At 39.2% G+C, this 17,723-nt stretch overlaps 3 protein-coding genes across 8 annotated transcripts in view; 2 read left to right on the top strand and 1 right to left on the bottom strand.

The window, feature by feature from the left end:
* The window catches only part of map4k5 (mitogen-activated protein kinase kinase kinase kinase 5), a 47,324-nt gene extending 45,085 nt beyond the window's left edge, over nt 1-2,239 (top strand). For all 5 annotated transcript variants that reach the window (XM_084044840.1, XM_084044839.1, XM_084044838.1 and 2 more), the window contains one exon: nt 820-2,239. In XM_084044840.1, the coding sequence (XP_083900966.1) occupies nt 820-907 (88 nt within the window). In that variant the 3' untranslated portion in view covers nt 908-2,239. The remainder of the gene's footprint in view (nt 1-819) is intronic.
* A 1,528-nt stretch (nt 2,240-3,767) lies between these two features.
* cdkl1 (cyclin dependent kinase like 1 (CDC2 related kinase)) lies at nt 3,768-14,671 on the top strand. Its single transcript, XM_084045763.1, has 10 exons — nt 3,768-3,875; nt 5,045-5,276; nt 7,849-7,970; nt 9,520-9,592; nt 10,166-10,256; nt 10,953-11,153; nt 11,693-11,775; nt 11,909-11,965; nt 13,153-13,314; nt 13,670-14,671. The coding sequence occupies exons 2-10, from the start codon at nt 5,109-5,111 to the stop codon at nt 13,772-13,774; spliced, it is 1,062 nt and encodes a 353-aa protein (XP_083901889.1). The 5' UTR covers nt 3,768-3,875; nt 5,045-5,108; the 3' UTR covers nt 13,775-14,671.
* A 355-nt stretch (nt 14,672-15,026) lies between these two features.
* Nucleotides 15,027-17,669, bottom strand: dmac2l (distal membrane arm assembly component 2 like). Of its 2 annotated transcripts, XM_084045765.1 has the most exons (5): nt 17,587-17,669; nt 17,371-17,477; nt 16,727-16,935; nt 15,673-15,844; nt 15,027-15,165 (listed from the first exon to the last, which is right to left on the bottom strand). In XM_084045765.1, the coding sequence occupies exons 2-5, from the start codon at nt 17,463-17,465 to the stop codon at nt 15,051-15,053; spliced, it is 591 nt and encodes a 196-aa protein (XP_083901891.1). In that variant the 5' UTR covers nt 17,466-17,477; nt 17,587-17,669; the 3' UTR covers nt 15,027-15,050. The 2 variants fall into 2 exon arrangements, with proteins under 2 accessions (XP_083901891.1, XP_083901892.1); XM_084045766.1 differs by lacking the exon at nt 17,587-17,669 and having other exon boundaries at nt 17,371-17,579.
* Between the last annotated feature and the right edge of the window lie 54 nt (nt 17,670-17,723).

Genomic DNA, 17,723 nt, shown 5'->3' with positions numbered 1-17,723 from the left:
TGAAGCCCAATTAGACATGATTACCGTCAGCGGTCCCCCCACGGTGTCCTGGTCTCCCGGGCCCAGCCCTAATCCTGTGGCGCCGAAGCAACAGTGCAGTCTGCCTAGCCTTCTCCTCCGCCCATGTTTTATTCACTGGCACCTGGGCACTGCCAGCCTGGTGTGAGTGTCTTCCACACCTCTGTAATTTCATCTGATAGAAGGGACAGTAAAGACTGTACCTCGTTTGCTAAGCCCTGCTCATCTGTCACTGTTACGAGACGAGACGGATGGCATATGTACTGTAGATGTAACCCTTACTGTCATTGTGATCTGGCCTTCATCCCACTACTGTCTTCAGTCTGATTGAATGCCTTCATTTAGCTCAAGGTTATACTGTATGCAAGGACGTGGTTCTCTGAGCAACATGAGAGCCAATATGATGGCCTAATCTTTGTCATTGCTTCTGAAATTGTTAGCAAATTTCATCTGTATTGATATGCACTTGTGGTAATAGCAGAACCCTGTTTGTCATATGTCAGCTACATATTTTATATTTCAGGCAAAATCTCTTGAGAGACCCATCATTGACTATTTCTAACATTACATTGGCCACGCTGGTTCGCTTTTTTGACTGAGACAAGGCTGTTGATAATATTATTATGATCGCAGTGAAGAGCCACACGCGTTTCAATAGGACGGTCACAAAGTTGGTCAAATCACAGTTGGTAAAATCCACCTGATGTGTATCTCCCAGCCTTTGCTAACATGTCACAATGAGACATATTTTAATGTGTGTGGTCGTTCTAACTCTGCTTTACCTCTGTATTCCTCTGACAGGGTGGTGGTCTTGGAGAGCCGTCCCACGGACAACCCCACGGCCCTGAGTAACCTTTACATTTTGGCAGGTCATGAGAATAGTTACTAAGCCCTATTGCCATCCCCAAAGACTTGTGGACATCCAGAGATGTGAATAGGCTGCCTCAACTTCTGGGAGAGTTTACCAGCCTTTTCCATCGGTATGACCTTTTCGCGTCAAGGGAACACAACTGGCTCGAAGAACCAATTTAAGTGGAAATGTTTGTTACTGATCACAGGATCCACAGGTCAGTAAAGAGGAACCGGGAAACTGCAAGCCCTCCTCAAATACGGATCCATAAGTAGCCTTACAACATCAACACCTCCAGCTGTAAACCCTGCTCTTCATAGGACAGCACTGAGGAGCTTTTCTTGAGCCGAATGTGGAAATCACACATACAGAAATCTCAAATGAACTTTTGAAACCCAGTGTCCTCCTGACTCCCCCTCCCCTTTTCTATAGACCAGGGTCAGAAACCTACCACCAGCCAAATGTTGGTAGATTCTGTCTAGCTGGTAAGTTTGTCCACCCAACCAGACTCTGTGACCAGTAACCTGCTGCGATTCAAGGATACAAAACAAACAAACTAAGTGGCTATATTGGGTTTGTAAAATAGTGGAAAAGTGTCTGGTGAATTTGGGAAAAGCATATTTCCTGCCCTGTGGCAGACTGCGGACTGTTAGAAACAGCATAGGTGTTATTTGACTAAGTGCCATTAAAACACATTTGTGATAGTATTAGCAAACGGTGGGAGATTTTTTTTTATAAGATTGTTGAGAACAAGAGGCTTTTGTAACACCACCGGCAATGACTGTTAGTGGGAAACAAATCCTCAAGCGGAGATGATTTACATGCTCTATCTAGTCAAACTAATAGAACGATTTAAACAGATTTAAAAAAGAAAAGAAAAAACAACCCAAGAGTGATGTGGGTTATTTAAAAACGGTTATTTATTAATCTCTAAGCAATAGGGTATGTTTGATTTACTGGCCGTGATGTTCACAGCCAGCGACCGACGGGTGGAGTCCTGCAGTGAGTGGGACAGCCCCACCACTCCTTCACATAGGATTAACTACCTAGAGAACTGCTGTCAAGCAGCTTTGGGTTATTTTACTGCTATGTAATATAGTTATCTCTCTACCTGCTCCCTCCTCAGCTGCATTGTTTTTCAGAAGTTGAATATAATGTCAAATGTTTTTCTTTAACCCCCCCTCCTCACTTTTATAGACCTTTTACTTTTATTCATTATTTGCACCATGTAAGCACTTTTGTACATTTTTTATTTAAAATGACAAAATGAGGGACAATGCTTGGTTTTCATAACATCTGCGCATTCCCTTAGCAAAACCTTTAAAGGATGCTGTTTTTGTAATAAAAAGGCTAATTTTAACAATACAATAAGTCATCTGACTATTTTTCTTTCATTGTGTGCGGATGTATTTGTGCACAAAAACGTGTGTGACGTGTGTGTGTGTAGAGGAACGGTTTCTCTCCTAGGATCACTGCAAAATGGTCAAAGCTGCATTTGTCTCTGACCCTACAACTCTTTTCTATTGCTTGTTGAATGTGATACAACAGTTAAACCTACTGTAAAACATTACTCTGGATAAGAGATTCAGCTAAACGCCTGAAACTTCAGAGTAAAAAATGTCTTTAAATTTGTTTTGCAATGATAAACTGTTGAGGACATGTCACTCCTCAATACACAGCTGATGAGACTGGGGGTGGGCGGGTGAGTGAGTCAGAAGGAGTGGAGAGAAATGAGTATACATTTTCCATTATTTACCTATTTAGTCTTCCATTCCACTGACTTCCCCATCCAGCACTAATTGGTCTCTGTGAGACAACACTTGTCAGGTTGTTGCTGTTTTGGTCTGCCCTTCACTGCCATGTTGGATGATCGGTGATGTCATACTACAGATGGTAAAAGTTAGGCCTGGAGCCCTTAGTGTGACCATATAGTGTTGTGTGCTGAAAATAGACAATCTACAATCTACAAGCTCACGTTTGTCGCTAGGACAGGCGGAACTTGACATGGCACACTGTGTAGCATCCTTGAGATGGCGATCAACATTTAAAATCACACATTTTATTGTTGGCAGTGGTGTACACTGACAGTATCAAATATGACTTCAACATCAGTGTTTCTATTCATGCATTATTATGCCATAAGTATGCATACAATCTGTTATTATTTTCCAGCAAAAAGGTATAACTTGGCTGGCATATGAAAATACCTATTAGCCTACCACGCCTTTTACATTGCAAATATACAAAACTGCACATCCACAAATTGTTAGTAGCCTACATTATTTGCTAAACAAATTGGCTTATTTTGGTGCAGCTCGTGGGTGCCGCCCAATGTGTCCCTGAAGCCGCAGGGCAACATGAACAACGTGTGTGGAGGGAGGTGGAGTCTGACCAGTGTTGCCATGTCTGCTTATTATAAGCGACTTTAGGCTGTTTTTTTTTTGTAAAGTTGCTTGTAAATATTGGCGGGTGTGGTTTTTCTGTGGTCTTGTTTAAAGTGTAGTTGCTTATTTGGGCTTGTTAACTATAATGTTGTTTAAACCAGTGGTTCTCAAGCATTTCCATGTCAAGGACCCCCCAAATTAATATATATTTATGAGACTCAGACCCCCCTCCCCCCCCATACACATACAAGATTGTGTGGATTTGAAAATATTACAAAATGTTCACATTTTTCCAAGATTTTTCTTTGAAAATAGCAGAGCAATACGACGCGTTGTGAGATTGTAGATCGGCTATTTTCAAAGAGTGATCGCTTCTTTTGGGCTTGTTTTCATAGACCTGGTTGCTTGTTTCTTTCGCAAAATCTGGCAACACTGTGAGTCTGACTGGTCTGAAACAGAGGTCTGTGGAGCTGCTGGTGAAGTGGATGTTCATCATCTGTCCATCTTCCAAGTTCCAACCAACCTGGAGACTGAGAGGAGGCACCTACTACCGTACTGGATGCCCGCTGTCTACCATCTGCTCAATGAAGGTCTCGCCGTGGAGCATCTAACGACGACTCACTGTGTAAGTTGTCTCTACAGTATTTGCATATAATAGTCAAATTAGAGGTTAGAGTAAAAAATACGGTATCGGTTTTATGTTCACTTTGCGACTTCGACACAACTTTAGGAATACTCACGCATGCCTACACCCTACCTGCTACATTAGTATGACTTTTACATAGATGGTTATTTAATTTGTCGCCAATGGCTGATCAGTTTTGATCAATTCTTGATTATGATTTAATTATTCTCACGTCAGGTTTATGTTAGTTTGAGGCATATTCAGAAGTGAAACACTTTGATTTCATTGCCACTTGCTTGCTCTAACAGAGCCAGTGTGCTATAGTATAGCTGTTCATTTTGCCCTGTAGAAATCATCTATTTGCAATGCAAATGTTTTCGTTAGGTAATCTTACAGGTGTAATGTTGCCTCGAGCAATCAAATACTGCCAGTTTAAGAATGTAGCCTATAAATGGCCTTTTTTTAAAACTCATATTAGTTGTCCATTTATTATATTGCTATTTGCTGATATTCAGTTTTAAGACATTTTAACTAGTAACAGACCTAACTCTTGTCCAAGCATCATTTAAATCGCGTTATGCAGGTTGTGTGTGTTTATAGACCTTTAGAAACCAGGACTGTATTTGTCATCTACAGTGGTGTAAAGTAACTAAGTACATTTACTCAAGTACTGCACTTAAGTAAAACGCTGTGGTATTTTTACTTTTATTTCCAATTGTCAATACTTTTACTTCTACTCCAGTACATCTCAGAGGTAAATATTGTACTTTTATTCCACTACAATTATTTAAACTTTAGTTAGCCTACTAGTTACTTTGTAGATTTTGATTATTATTACAACACATACATTACATTACCCATTTGAAAATAGCCGCGTCGATGCATTGTGAGCTTGTAGATCTGCTATTTTCAAAATATTTTTTATACATTTTACACATTTGAAAACTTGTGAAACGGGACATTCTGCATAATGATTACTTTCTACTTTTGGTACTTTAAGTACATTTTGATGCCAAGTCAATTCTGAATTCCGGTCTGTTACTTGTAACCGAGTATTTCTACATTGCAGTTGATACTTTTACTTAGGTAAAAAATGTGAGTAGCTACTTTTTCCACCATCATCTGCACAAGCACTCATACGGTCATTCGCGTCTGTGCACGTTGCAGGGACAAGCTGGGCCATCAGCTCTGTTGATGTGCTGGGTCTCTAGTCCTGTCTCTGAGCCTGAGGATGGAGAAGTATGAGAAGATCGCCAAGATCGGTGAAGGCTCCTACGGCGTGGTGTTCAAGTGTAGGAACAGAGACACGGGACAGATCGTCGCCATCAAGAAGTTCGTGGAGTCCGAGGACGACCCCATCATCAAGAAGATTGCACTGAGGGAGATCAGAATGCTCAAGGTAAACATCCGTTCTCCAAACTTTTACAATCACTGTCCATATATATATATATATATATATATATATATATATATATATATATATATATATATATATATATACATCAGTTTTTTTTAAAGACATACTTCCGATATAAAATCTAGATTAATCTATTGCACTGGTTCCCAAACGTTTTAGCTCGAGACCCAAAAGAGAAATGTGATGTCTGATAGCACATCTACAAGCTCACAACGTCTCGCAAGCTCAGCTATTTATTTTCACTACTCTTAAACATTTGTTTTCTGATTTATGGGATTTCTTAGATTTGTAGGCTATTTAATTATTTTCAAAAATCATTGAGTTTGTTTTTAATTCGAATTTCTTTTTCATTTTTGTGGATTTAAAAAAAAAATATATTTTTAAATAATAATTAAATCAAAATGTAGGAAACAAAGGGATACAAATGTGTCCACGACCCACAAATGGGTCCCGACCCACTGTTTAAGAAACAGTAATCTATTCTATTGCATATCCACGTTTAGGCATTATTAGCCTACAAGTGAGAGCTAAATATGCCACATTCAATACAATATTGAATTGCAGGAAGTAGTATATTGTATGGTTTCCAAAATCACAGAATGACAGAATCACACTCAGAAAAACATTTAAATTCCAGTAGTATTGCCCAGATATGATACATGGAATAAGGATATCCTGCTGAGTGGAGCTCTGTCCACTTCGATTGTTATTGTTAGATTAAATGGTAATGTTTACTATAATAATATGACTGACTTTAGCATCAGTATTTCTAAATAGATTGGATTCAGGAGAGTTGAAAAGAAAATAATGAGTTGTATTTTTCCCAGTTTGGAAAATGATCATTGCTTTTATTGTTGGTGGCTATGCATAATCTAGGGAAACCTACCAACTGCTAATGACATATCTATAACATGTCCATTAAGTGCTGAATGCAGTGGTGGAAAGTAACTAAGTACATTTTCTCAAGTACTGTACTTAAGTAAAATGTTGAGGTATTTTTTACTTGAGTAAATGTTTTATACTTCTACTTCTACTCCCACTCCCCTACATCTCAGAGGAAAATAGTACTTTTACTTCACTACAATTATTTTACAGCTTTAGTTACTTTTAAGATTTAGATTATTATCACAAAACATACATTAACTACTTCAGCCCTATACTTACAAGCGATGGGACACGTTGTGAGCTTGTAGATCTGCTATTTTCAAAAGATTTTTCTACATTTTGAAAACTTGTGAAATGTGACATTCTGTGTTATGAGTATACTTTTGGTACTTTAAGTATATGCTGATGCCAGTACTTTTGTACTTTTACTCAAGACATTTTTGAATCCCCGAATTTGACTTTACTAGAGTATTTCTAGTTTCTACATTGATACTTTCACTAAAGTAGGCTAAAAGTAAAAGTAATGAGTACTTTTTACACCATTGGCTGAGTGCAAAGCACCTGTTTCAGAAGCCCCTGCTAATTTAAAATCAGATCTGGTATTTGAGACGACTTGGCATTCATTCAACATCTAGTATACTTGTGTCTATGTTTTTAATTGTATGACTCAGATGTTTTTGGAGATGCAATACAAGATTTTTTTGTGTGTAAATAGTCAAGAAATTCATTCTTGTGCCAGATGATCTGTCTAATCTTATGGAAATGCCAGATGCTTGATTTTGGTTATGAACACAATTATGAACAAACCAAAAAAACATACTCATAATCAGCATCATCATCATCATCAGATTACCTTCTTTCTTAGTGGATTTATTTTTATTACAATAAAAGTTTTTATTGATTAAAATGTATATGTTGCTTCAATTCTGAAAAACGAAAACTAAAGCTATTGTTTAATTAGTCCCTCTGTAGCAGATTGCTTTGTTCCCTACTGGCCACTCTGGACATCAGATGCTAGCCTCATAAATAGGACAGGATGGGCACAGGTTGTCATGGGCAACAGTCTTGTTTATTATTACCATCTGTTTAGGGGGTTCTGTTTGTTTTTTGACGTTACACCTCCGTCTGATAAGACGAGTGGGAACTTGCCCTGTTGAACAAACACTATACTGTACACAGTTGTGGAAAGTAACTAAGTACATTTACTCAAGTACTGTACTTAAGTACAATTTTGAGGTTCTTTTACTTTACTTGAGTATTTAAAAATGTCAATACTTTATACTGTCTACTCTAGTTACTTTGTAGATTTAGATTATTAATACGAAACATATATTAACCACTCAAGCACAATTTTATACTCCGGCTATTCGAAAGTAGCTGGTAAGTAAAAACATTTAATACAGGCCTTTTACTTGTAACAGAGTATTTTCATATTGTGGTCTGCTACTTTTACTTAAGTAAAACAATCTAAGTACTCATTCTACCACTGACTGTACAATTCAGTATTAGAAGGCGATTACTTGATTGGTGCAATTGTAAAAAACACTGTATTCCCAGATTACCCTGCTGTTACTACTATGCAACAATTAAACAAGCCTTTGCTCCAAGATGACTAATTGCAAACCTTTGAGTGATTCTTTTGTTCTTGGTGTTCTTTGTGTCACTGCAGCAACTGAAGCACGCCAACCTGGTCAATCTGATTGAGGTGTTCCGCCGCAAACGGAAGCTGCACCTGGTGTTTGAGTACTGCGACCACACTGTCCTCAACGAGCTGGACCGCTATCCTAGAGGGTACGTCTGTCTCACTGGCAGTTATGTCTAGGAAAATTAAGATGATTATCAAGATATATCAGATTTTTTTTATTGGAGATATTTAATAGTAATGAGAGAGGGAAAATAGTGTGTCAACAACAGGAGGGCTCACATGCAACACATGTTGCAACAACATGTAACCCAGGACTGTACATTTATGTGGACTGTGCATTAACTGGTGGAGACACCACAGTGCCGCTTTTCACTTTCATATTAATTAGGACTCACACTATTATTAAGGACCTTTGAACTTATATAATGACATATGTCATTGTGCTACAATAAAACTTAGTAGTTGCCTTATTCTTAATCATGCAAGCTACCCACTGCATTCATCTCTGGAAAAGTAGCATATGCAGTGTACAAAACATAGGATAGACCACCTGTGCTTTCATGAAATGAGGTGAATCAAAGCCTATGTTCTTTGTTGACCTCCTATTAATTTGACATTGCCTCCATTATATTCACTGAGTGAGATCTACTTCTGACATGCAGCAGAATGTTAAAGGGGAAAGTCTAGGAGACAAGTTAATTAATGGGTGTTTTCCAAGCTTTGAGACTAATATTTGGATTATGCAAAAGGAGGGTGCAACAAATCTGAATGGGGTCTTCCATGTGCTACGTACACAGTGGAAGTATACAGTCAGTCAGTAATATTGACATACCAAGAATTTACAACAGGGCATGGTCCTGTGTTGCAGTACCAATTCATCAAGTGCCATTTCATCCTGTGTTGTACGGTATATCCATGGTACACTATGCACTGTGCTTTGTTCAACTCCTGACAACTACAGTGCTCGTCTCCAGGGAAACTGACCTGCTCGTTGTGGAATGTTTACAGTGATGTACTCCCAGAATGCATTGCTGGTAGAATTGTTGGGACCCATTAGGCTCCCCCTCATTTTTACTGTGTTTTGCTCTCCCTCTCTCTCTCTCTCTGGCCTGTGGCCTCCTGGCCACAGAGGACTCTGAAACCGGGGGCGGAGACTGTTATTAATTGTCAGTCACAAGTCTCGATTTAGCCATTTCCCTGGCAACACTGATAGATGGTCCCTGAACCAACAATGCCTCAGTGTGTGTCGAGCATCGCAGCAGCTCACAATAGGAATGGCAGGCCTCTCCACTCTGTCCCTCCAAAGCCATCTGACAGAAAAGAAGATGTCAGAAGAGCAGAGTCGCAGAGACAGGAAAGTAGACAGAAGTGTAGAGATGATAGGAGAAGTGTAAAAGATGAGCATGCAAGAAGGAAAAGCTGAATAGGTGGAGAGTTGTCATTTATGGGCTCACTGTCTTGTTAGAAAATGTCATTTCAAAGGGAGACTTGTGACAAGGAGGTTGCCTTAACTAAAATGCATAAACAAAATGCTCTTGATACGATCTACCCAGGCCCTTTTTAAAACATTTTTTATTAGGTTAATCTTTTCAACTTGCATACCGTAAAATGTGTCATTACAGGCCAATGATTTTGAATGTGCTTGTGGGATTTCATTCTTTTGGCAACTAACACTGCTCCTTCCATGGTCTGCAGCGTTCCAGAGCACCTTGTAAAAAGCATAACCTGGCAGACCCTCCAAGCTGTCAACTTCTGTCACAAACAAAATGTAAGTGGTGTTGATATGAACTTGTTCTGAATGATTACTTGCTCTGTGATTAAACTACATTCTTCCCATTTGCTCTGCTCACTTTTCAAGTTCAACGTTTCTATATGTTTTAAGCTCTATTTTGTACCACATATGACAAAGGGGTTTCTATTTGTGCATTTAGGATAGCATACAGTATTATTTAGCATACCAACTAACTGTGTTGTAGCATTTTCCGTTGTCCAAACTACTTCTCAAGTGTCTTAGGATTCCACACATCTCCTCCCTCCCCCAGTTCCACCAAGCCACTGGTTTTATGGCTTTTTTTCTTCTTCTTTTACAAGAATTCCTTCCCCTGCCCCGCCAGTAGTTAATGTATCACCTAGACACAACAAACTACAGGGGCCCCTTTAACTGGCTGAGGAGCTAAAGTCCAGGCCTCAATGTCTTTAGTTTCTCTGAATCACACCTATTTGTCACCAGATTCTCAAAAACCACAAACACAATGGCAACGTGAGGACCACTATGGCATGTCTTTTAAGCTCATACCGACTAACTGTATTTTTGTTGTTGTTGTTTTCCGACCCGTGGCAGTGTATTCACAGGGATGTCAAACCAGAGAATATTCTCATCACCAAGCACCAAGTTATCAAGCTCTGTGACTTCGGCTTTGCCAGGATACTCAGTAAGTGCTTGAGGTTTGATGGGACATTTCTTTTCACATCTCTTCCAGTGCCATCTAGTGGTCATTGTTGTATGTCATTTGGCATTTTAAGACCAGGAGTATTTACAGCACAACTTACGTGGAGCTGTTGGACAAAAATAAATATGCTTGAACGGTTGGTTATCTGCTTTGTACAAAAGGTCAATGGAGATTAGTAAGGATTTGGGTGTACCATGGCACTTGACTTTGCTACCATTGATCTGCAAACGATCATATCTCTCTGAATTCAGTTGGACCGCGTATTTTGTGGCAGTAGGTGCTTTCAATACAGGCTCTCTTTGTATATTAAGGTGCAGGGCAACAGCAAAGTGCTGTAAAACTAAAAGACAAAAAGTCACAAATATAGCTTTGTTGCAAATAATCACTTTGCTAGGTCTGCTCTGTTAACTGTTTTGTATTAAGGGAAGGTATCATTTGTACTAATGCTCGGTTGTGAGGTGTCGTTAGATCTTTTGTCACACTGCGTCTATTAACATAATTAGCCATTAACCGATGATACACCCAGGTCCTTAAATCTGTATTTGGTCATACAGTATGTTTCACTACAAGGACTGTCCATACTGTATAAATGTATACATACATTAACTTCCTATTTTGTTTAAATGAAGTGGAAACATTTACCCTTTAAACCCTGTCATGTTCCTGTGCTGTGTCCAGCTGGTCCCTGTGACTACTACACGGACTATGTGGCGACCCGCTGGTACCGCGCCCCTGAGCTGCTAGTGGGGGACACACAGTACGGATCCCCAGTGGATGTGTGGGCGATCGGGTGTGTGTTTGCTGAGCTGCTGTCAGGGATTCCCCTATGGCCTGGCAAATCAGACATGGACCAGCTCTATCTCATCAGAAAGACTCTGGGTACGCCTAATAGAATATTGTGTCTGTTACCGATTTTCAGTTTGGAGGTCCAAGAAAATGTTACCTATTTCAAGAGTTATAATTGCAATATTTTATGGATGTAGCCTAATGGAGAATTACTGTGTCGAATTACTGCATTACTTGCTGAAGATAAAGGATTTTCAACTGAACAATGTGAGGCAATGCATTGCGTTTTAATATTTTCAGCAAGTGATGTAGTTATACGACAAAATATAAATTTGGCTTAAAAAAAGCATGGAAAGTGTTCACTTGTGTCATTTGAAAAGAAGTAAGTGAGTATCTGACAATGAAGTATACATTTGTCTTGAAGGTCACTGCACTGGGGTTATGAGCAAATTATCACCAGTTTAACTCTCAGTGAAGTTGCAAGTTGAGTTGAAAAATAAATGATGGTACAGACACATGAGGTCTGCAACTCAAAGACAAGCATACATGGCAGAAATTAATATTCACTGAATATTCACAACAGTTACCGCTGTAAAAAGAGGAGCTTCATATCCCTTCTCTGTCCTCTACAGGAGACCTGATTCCTCGACACCAGCAGGTCTTCAGCAGCAACCAGTTCTTCAGCGGAGTGTCCATTCCGGAGCCACAGGAAATGGTGAGGGGAAACCACAAAAGAAGAAACATAGAAAACACTGAAACATTTAAAGACAATATTTTATATCTTAAGATAATATATTTATGTATATATACACAGCTGTATCATTGTAAAATGTACTGTATATCTGTAGGAACCTTTGGAACAGAAACATCCTAATCTCTCTCACCAAGCATTGAGTCTCATGAAGGTAATGATGAGGTTTTTTTTATTTTTTACATTATAGTGGCAGTTGACTGTATTCTCTGAGGGTTTTTTATTTTTTACATTATAGTGGCAGTTGACTGTATTCTCTGAGGGTTTTTTATTTTTTACATTATAGTGGCAGTTGACTGTATTCTCTGAGGGTTTTTTATGTTTTACATTATAGTGGCAGACTGTATTCTCTAAATTACACATTATAATTTAAGGGATATGTACAGCAAAACTATACATCAGTCTGTGTCACCATGCCTGGGTTTATTTAGCAATGCTCACTATACGCTATCCTGCTTATCACATGGCTACGTACAAATTGAATCTTTCATTTGCCATGAAATTATTCATTTAAAAATGTATTGTATTATCTTATAAGCCTCCACATCCCCAGCAAAGAGAGTAAAGAGAGGCAACACAGTGGCCCATTATTCAGAATGAACAGACAGCAGAATGCCTTAATTGAATCAGAATCAAATATTCAGCAATACCATGTAATAGTATGGTGATAAAATATGTTGGGCCTATTTTCATAACTTGGATTAGACAAGATATTCTGAAACCCTCATAGTAAATTTATGTTCTAATTTAAAGTGGTAAACTAACCACATTAACTACAGTACAATAGAAATCATAGAATATTATTGTCAGTCTAGGCTTTAGGGTAGTGGTTCTCAACCTGTGGGTCGGGACCCCCAGGGGGACCCACATGATTTTTTTTGGGGGGGTCCCCAGATGACAGTGAAGTTACAATTTAAGGACTTTTTTAAGATTAAAAAGGCCTAGGCCTACTAGCATTCGCAATATTTATCTGTGGAACCGAGTCAAACAAAATGTAATGCCTCAACTCCTACAGTCCAAGTGCTTATGGTGGGGGGTCCCCAGTTCAATTTCAAATATGATTATTTTGTGGGGTCGCGGCCTGAAAAGGTTGAGAACCACTGCTCTAGGGCATAAAATGTTGACAGGGAGTGTATGGGAGGAACAGGTCAGTATACTGGACGTGTAGATATCATGATTTTAAAATGTGGTGCTCCATTCACTCTTTAACTTCTTACTGAAAAAGGCTGTATCTCGGCTCCTGAGCACTTTTTTTTTACAATGATTTTTGGCTCTGGCACTGGGACAACACAGCCAGAAATAAGTCTGGCACTGTTAATGACTTGGATGTTGAACTCCTAGGGTTGTCTGAGGATGGACCCAGCAGAGAGACTGACCTGTGAACAGCTCCTGGAACATCCCTACTTTGATATTCTGAGGGAAAAGAATGAGACCATGACAAGAGAGCATGAGCGTACAACCAGCAAGAGGGTACGGTTACCCCGCAAGCACCTCCCTCCTGGGGTAAGCCATTCCGTTTAAAAGTAGTGAAAAAGAACAAGAAACCATTCGGTGTGATACCATTTTATGGATTATTAAATTCACACCACAACAAAGTTTACAAAGGCTCCCGACTCACACCAGGTGAATTAACATAGGAATGAGCCTAGATGCATATCAATTGTCCATCGTGTGACCTGTAGTGTAGGTGTTAAGCGACGAACACTGGTTAGTTGGTATTATTTTAGTTTGGTCATAAACCTTAAAAGTCACGTTAAAACACATTACCACAGAAAAGAGACCATTGCCACCTTTTCTTTTACCATCTTATTTTTAATGTGTCCTCTAGAATTGCTGACATTGATTTATTTTTTCCTAGTATTTACCACAGCTTACCAGCAGCAGCATCTTTCCAGCTCTGGACAACAAGAAGTACTACTACAGCAATCTGCGAAAGTTCAACTACCATCTACCGAACATCTAGATCCCAGACTGAAAGACCTTGAATAAACACCTCAGGACATAAAGCTGATTGTAGAAGCACCTTCAGGCAAGCAATTGGATTCAACCAAACTCTCCCTCTCCCTCTCTCTCTATATATGGGTGTATGGGATGTCTCGTTTGTGACATAATTCTATGCACTACAGTATATGTCTACTAAAAAGACAGATGGGTTTATATATGTTGCCTACATTTCAAGCTAATTTTCTTGTATTTTGTTATAAATGCAGGTGATGACAAGGAGCAATCCACTGCTCTGCTTGTAGATGGTCAGTAGACTGGAGGTACAGTTATAATATAAACTGCCTTACTTAGTTTGCCAAATGTTTTTTTTTATATTATGTATACAACGATGAACTCAGTACGAGTGACTTTGGTAGCACATTGTGTTTTAATACGGATTGTCTAAAGTAAGTTATATATCAATGTGGAAAGCAAATGCATTGGCCCTTTGTCAAATCAAGTAAATGAGGGTGCTAAGCAGATTAAAATCACAGAGCCTGACTTTAATGATTGGAAATCCTATTTGTGTACTGTTCATTCAGAAATGTATCTGTTGGCTTTTAATTAACACACCATTTATTCCAGATGGACAAATACAGGAGTAACACAAACAAACAAACAGTACTCATTATTTCTGGATCTCTGGTGCTAAGGATGTTTATAGCCATCGATCTACCCATGGACATGGACACATGCCAAATCAGTTTTGAAAATCTTCAGCTTTTTTCAAAAGGGTTGTGAGTTACTGTAAAACTCAGAATGTGCGTTTTCTTTATGTACACCACATGTGGCGTAAACTTTATTATTTGTTGAATGTTGATAATATGAACTATATAACAGTAAACATGATCGAACATAAAGTGCTGTTCAAATCCTGCACTTGTCTTTCACTTTATTACATTGTCCTATTTACACCATAGAACTGTTATTAAATTTAAAATTTTAGTCATCTCTTTAATTCCGCATCGATCCCAAAGCTGCTAAAGCCCCTAGCATCCCATTATGTCACGACTCCCATTGTGATAAACCTTACAGATGTGTTTGACACTTTCTTTTGAAAAGAGACTGCAGGACACAGTGAAAGCCTTGCTGTTTCACAACCACAGGGAGATAACATTTCAATCAAAACATCACATCTTCATCATAGTGTCTGCAGAACCTGCATGCTCAAGGTCTTACTTTTCTCAGATTTGAGTCTGCTGCTCTGAACAACTTGACATATAAAAGGTGTGGAAAGTTTGACATTTTGGACATTGTCATTCAAGGTCCAGTGCTATATCCAAGCGGGGAAGTGCTGTCTGTAGTCTCTGTACAGTCTTATCTTTCTCTTTGATCCCGGGCAAATCGCTGAGAAAGAGATGCTCTAAATTCCTGTGGAGATGAACAGACATAATTCATCACTACCTACCTACATCCCAATATATATGGGTTCTTTCTTTTAATGAAAAGGCTGCATATTTCTTAGGGAAAGAATGGAACTATTTTAATACCATCTGTTTCACAAAAATAGTATAGATGGGTCATACTTTTGTGTTCAATTTCACACCCAGCTTCTTTGCTGGGTTACCGGATGACGCTTCTTGCTACTGATACAATAACCAAAGCATTTAGCTTTACATTGAATAAATGCATCCTCTTTGCATTTGACACGGAAGTGAAAGTGTTGCTATGAATGTAAATGGCCAGTCTATATATTGTATTAATATATATATATTATAGAAATATTTGTTCCATGCAGTTTTATGCTATTTCAGTTTCAATGGCATTCAGCAGAGCTTGAAATCTGATAAACAATAGACATGAAAACTGCATGGGCCATGTGCAGATGGTTTCTCACCATTTTAGCAATGAATAAACAATCTGAAGTGAAAAGCCTACCTGAGTTGGTGCAAAGCGATAAGTCCTTTATCCGTCACATTTCCACAGGACACAATCTCCATCGTGTGCAAACTGTCCTGCAGGTTCTCAATGGAGCTCAGCCTCTCTAGGCATGTATCCTCAATGTATATGCACTTGTTGAACTTGACTTCTTCCAAGTGTTTCAGGCCATCTAGAAAGACAAAACAAGAACAGGAAAAAAAACTGACTGACAGATTAAATTAATTAAATGAGCTCTACAAATCTAAAACAAAGGGTCTAATTAACTTTATAAAAAGCATTTATATTTAAAATTGAACAAAAATTGCATTTGACTCAGAATTAATGTATTAAATGGCATATACACAGACAGTATACACCAAATCAAGTCTTAGTTTTGTCAAAACTGAGCATTTTGGGGACACTGCTCATAGACACATAGAAAGAAACATTTTGAGCAAGCAGTCCGCTCGTGGCCAACAGGGTCACAGACAGTGCAGTGTCCGTTTCTACCCAGTGTAAGACACTCCTGTCATAGATTCAGCTGATTAAATGACACAGGCAAGGTCTAGACTAAAGCAGTTGGATCTTTGCCAAAACAGAGCATCCTGACGACTCTAGTTCCAGAAAAAACTTTTTGAGGAGAGTGGCCAAGAGGTCATATAGAATGGAATACTTTATTGGCAACAATTAAAAGCATATTATCACCAGTTAAAGGTGCCAAAATAGATTAAACACAAAAAAGCCGAAGCTTGTTTCCATTGTGGTCCATCAATAGACATACAACAGCAAACAGACTATACAAACTATATACAGACTATACCATAATAGAAATGTTCACAGGCAGTGAACAGTCTCTCTCTTGGTGTAAAACCTCCCCGTCGCTTGTGTCACTTACTGTACCCCCTTGGCTTCCCTTTTTAACCATGGAAATTATCATATTTGCAGCTGGATAGCCAGAGTTTAACTCGAGGCAAGAACCCATATGAAATAAAGGGGTAGGGGGACAAATCACACTCTTGTACTTCTAAAACGGGTCACATGAACAAGGGCTGTGTCTGTAGTGTAGACTGACCTAAATAATCAAACCCGTTGTGCATGATGCAGGATTCTGTGGCGTCAATTGCCTGGATCTTATAACGGCCCAGTGGGCCAGTGGGCAGACCATTGTAGTCGTGTTGGAAGCGATCAAAGCCCTGGAACCTCACTTCAGCCCCGCATCTCAGGAGCCACTCCGATGCAGCTCTGTCTGGACCCACAGCTTTGATTCTCTCGTGATCTACCCTGTAGACATGACATCACAGAGATAAGTTAAATCAGAATTTAAAGTGCAAAAGTAAGTAGCAAATGACGCAAAGTGACCTGTACATTTCTCAAATAATAAACAGACGTTGAACAAGAGGTGTTCTCAGTTTGCTTCTAAACAGCAAAAATATTTAAGTATGCATTGTGATGATCCTTTGTAGCTTTCCCCCCCTATTCATCTCTATCTTCGTATCTTAAGTATTGAGGATATCACTCTGATTAAATAATACATCTGGTTGGTGAGCCAACATACTCATGCATGCTTGTGGATGTCGCAGTGACTACGCACTGTGCCATCTTGTAGGACTCAGGAGATTAGATTAGCTGCCTCCATACGTGAAGTTGAGACTATAGTGTCACGTACCAAGAGGGACGACCATGGATTGATAAAGAAATAATGAATGGATTCCTTACTTGTTGAACACTGCATTGAGCCATCCCCAAAACTGTCTGCTGCTCACGTTCTTCTGACACAGAGCAATCCGTGCGGCATTTGATAAAAGCCTCATCGTATCTCAATTCTGGGAGCAAAAAATATGGACAAGGAATAATTGCAACATTATAGGTTTGTACTCGCAATGTGAAAGTTGTCGGTATCAACAGCAGGTGGTGACCTGAGTAAAACCTCACCTGCCCTCTACCAGTGGGTCTGTCTGTGTTTGTTTACATTAGGAAGGAAGGCGTCCATTGCTTTGACCCCGTTGGACGTGGTTACGTATGAAAACGTGCTGTGCTATTGGTTCATATGCCGACGTGGAGGCGGAACC

This window comes from Gymnoscopelus microlampas (genome assembly GCF_963454915.1).
Source record: "Gymnoscopelus microlampas genome assembly, chromosome: 20".
Lineage (NCBI taxonomy): Eukaryota > Metazoa > Chordata > Actinopteri > Myctophiformes > Myctophidae > Gymnoscopelus > Gymnoscopelus microlampas.
Note: the sequence above shows the minus strand (reverse complement) of the source record. Positions and strands in the feature narration are given on the sequence as shown.